Source organism: Pygoscelis adeliae, unplaced genomic scaffold (genome assembly GCF_000699105.1).
Source record: "Pygoscelis adeliae isolate BGI_AS28 unplaced genomic scaffold, ASM69910v1 Scaffold57, whole genome shotgun sequence".
Lineage (NCBI taxonomy): Eukaryota > Metazoa > Chordata > Aves > Sphenisciformes > Spheniscidae > Pygoscelis > Pygoscelis adeliae.
This window is the reverse complement of record NW_008825615.1, coordinates 7,074,999-7,077,331: the sequence shown is the minus strand read 5'-3', so window position 1 is coordinate 7,077,331 and position 2,333 is coordinate 7,074,999. Positions and strand designations below refer to the sequence as shown.

General features: G+C 44.1%; 1 protein-coding gene across 1 annotated transcript in view; it reads left to right on the top strand.

The window, feature by feature from the left end:
• Positions 1–2,333, top strand: part of CD109 (CD109 molecule) — an 84,583-nt gene that overhangs the window by 541 nt on the left and 81,709 nt on the right. Inside the window, exon 2 of the mRNA XM_009333238.1 lies at positions 241–401. Coding sequence (XP_009331513.1) covers positions 241–401 — 161 coding nt within the window. The remainder of the gene's footprint in view (positions 1–240; positions 402–2,333) is intronic.

The following is a 2,333-nucleotide window of genomic DNA, read 5'->3' as shown; positions in this document are numbered from 1 at the left end:
GCCCCGGCGCCCGCCCGGCAGCCCGTCCGGAAAGCGGGCAGAGCAGCGCTGCCTTCTCTCCGTCCTGCGGAGCCTGGGTGCGCTGGGTAGCGCCTGGAGAGCGAGCATCACCTCCAGCCTCCGCAGCGGAGTGCAACAGAAGAGCTTTGCAGCGCGTATCGTACGTTATTATGTGGACGCTGTTACTTCTTTGTATTTCACTCCCTGGCCTTTCTCCCTCTGCCCGTTTGGATTTTCCAGACCTACGTTCCTGGTGGCAGTTCCCTGGAACATCAGGCCTGGAGCAAACGTGACTGTTGGGGTAGCTCTGCTGCCGGACAGCCCAGCACAGGTCACCGTAAGGGGAGAGGTGATCAGAGATAACAAGACCATCTTGAGCAGGGAAATGGTCTTTGAGAAAGGTAAGAGAATGGAGTTGGCCTGGAAAGATTTAGATTTGCCTTCTCCCACACATATTTTGTTGCTCCCAAAATATCACAGCTTCTAAATGGTACTAAAATAGGAACTTTATTTTACCAAGTAGGAGTCACTGATGGGAAAATAACTCTTGTACTCCGCTGGCTCTGTGTGCAGGTGGGTGACTGAGCTGGATAGCGAGTGGTTGCATGGGTGTGCTAGCTCATTGTAAACTCTGAAAATAATCAGATAGTAGCGAAGTGTGATGGATGTGGGGTTTCTGAGGAGCCAGGAAGTACTCTGGTCAATGTACTGGAGCCACTGAAGGAAGTAGAGGAAGAGGTGCTCACTGGTCGGCTTGTTAAGGTGCAATGTGGAAGCAAGTAGGATAATGGTAAGGGTGGAACAAACAAGGTGATAAAGCATTTGGAGCTGACTGCTTCTCATGCCCTAAGAAAGGGAGGACCTGAGGACAAGAGGAAGGTGGAGATGACTGTGTCAGACACCATTACTTGGAAGCTCTGTGCATTTGCAGAAACAGAAATTGTTAAGGATCAAGAACTGAATTGCGGGACAGGTTGAAGATAAGTAAACCTTAGAGCAGGCTGATTTAATGCATGCAGTAGAGGACGTGGTGGCAGTTCTGAGTAGTTGGAGAACTGAGATATCCTGGTCACTGCTCCTTTTCATAAAGGCCAGCTGGGAACAGAAGCATAGAGATGTCCTGCCTGAGGTTTGCCCTTATGAGAAAGAAAATATTTTGTCTGGATAATCCAGCTTTCAAACTGCTCTTAGTATGAGGCAATATAAATGACACCTGAACTCTAGCTTTTTATTTGTCAAAAGTAGAGAGTCTGGGGGCAGTATGAGGTCCTAGAAAAATCTACCCTGCTATAATGCGCTTTCTTCTTGTTGGTGTCAACTAGCTTTTCTATTAATGTCATATAGTTAATGTAGATGCCTTAATTGGAAGCATCACACCTTCATTTCAAAGCCTTCATGAAAGCCCACCTCTTCACAACCTGTAGAGAAGACTGAGGCTTTGAGTGTGATGGAGTGCATTTGACCAGATCAAAAAATTCACAGCCTCAGGATGCAGAAAAGCGTATCTGTTCAAAACTCTTCTTGCTATTTCAAATATTCTGAAAAAGTTTTCCAGAACTATGCATTGGTATGTTTTACTTCAGGTTGAGTATTGTTTATCCACTCTAATTTTATATTGTTACCAGGTATATGTCCTTCAGCAGCCAATGTAAAAACATAAACCTGAGGCAAATTTCCTGTGGTGCTATGGCTAATTAAAAAAAATTAACCTAAGTGTTCATTCCTGATTTAAATCGAATTTATACACCTGATCTGTTAGTGTCCAAATCTAACCCTTGATACATCACAACACACATGATTTGCTAGCACCTAAAATATGCATGCAAGTAAAACAGACTGGCTGTCATGCCTACAGTCCTTAATCTTAAGTCTCCATAAAACACTACATGCCATATTTAGATTTTGCTTATTCAAAAGTACAGACCAAGCCTATTGGACTAGACATAGCGGAGGATTCAGCAGTGGATAAAGGAACATTCTTATTCTGTGGAGAAAATAACTTCCATGTATTTATTATGCTATTAGTAGTAAGCTTGCCTTTTTAAGTTCACAATTCCTCTTCAGACTTTTCCTGGCAGTATTTTGATACAAAAACAAACACAAAACAAACCCAAACCAACTGATTTATTGTTTTTAAAAGAAAAACTGTCTTCTCCTTTTCTTCCTCTAACTATACTGGCTTTTATTTCCTGCTTCTGTTCTGCTTAATGTCCTGGTTAACGGGGGAGGTTCCTGGTTAATGGGGGAGGTCCCGGACAACTGGAGGCTTGCCAATGTGACGCCCATCTACAAGAAGGGCCGGAAGGAGGATCCGGGGAACTACAGGCCTGTCA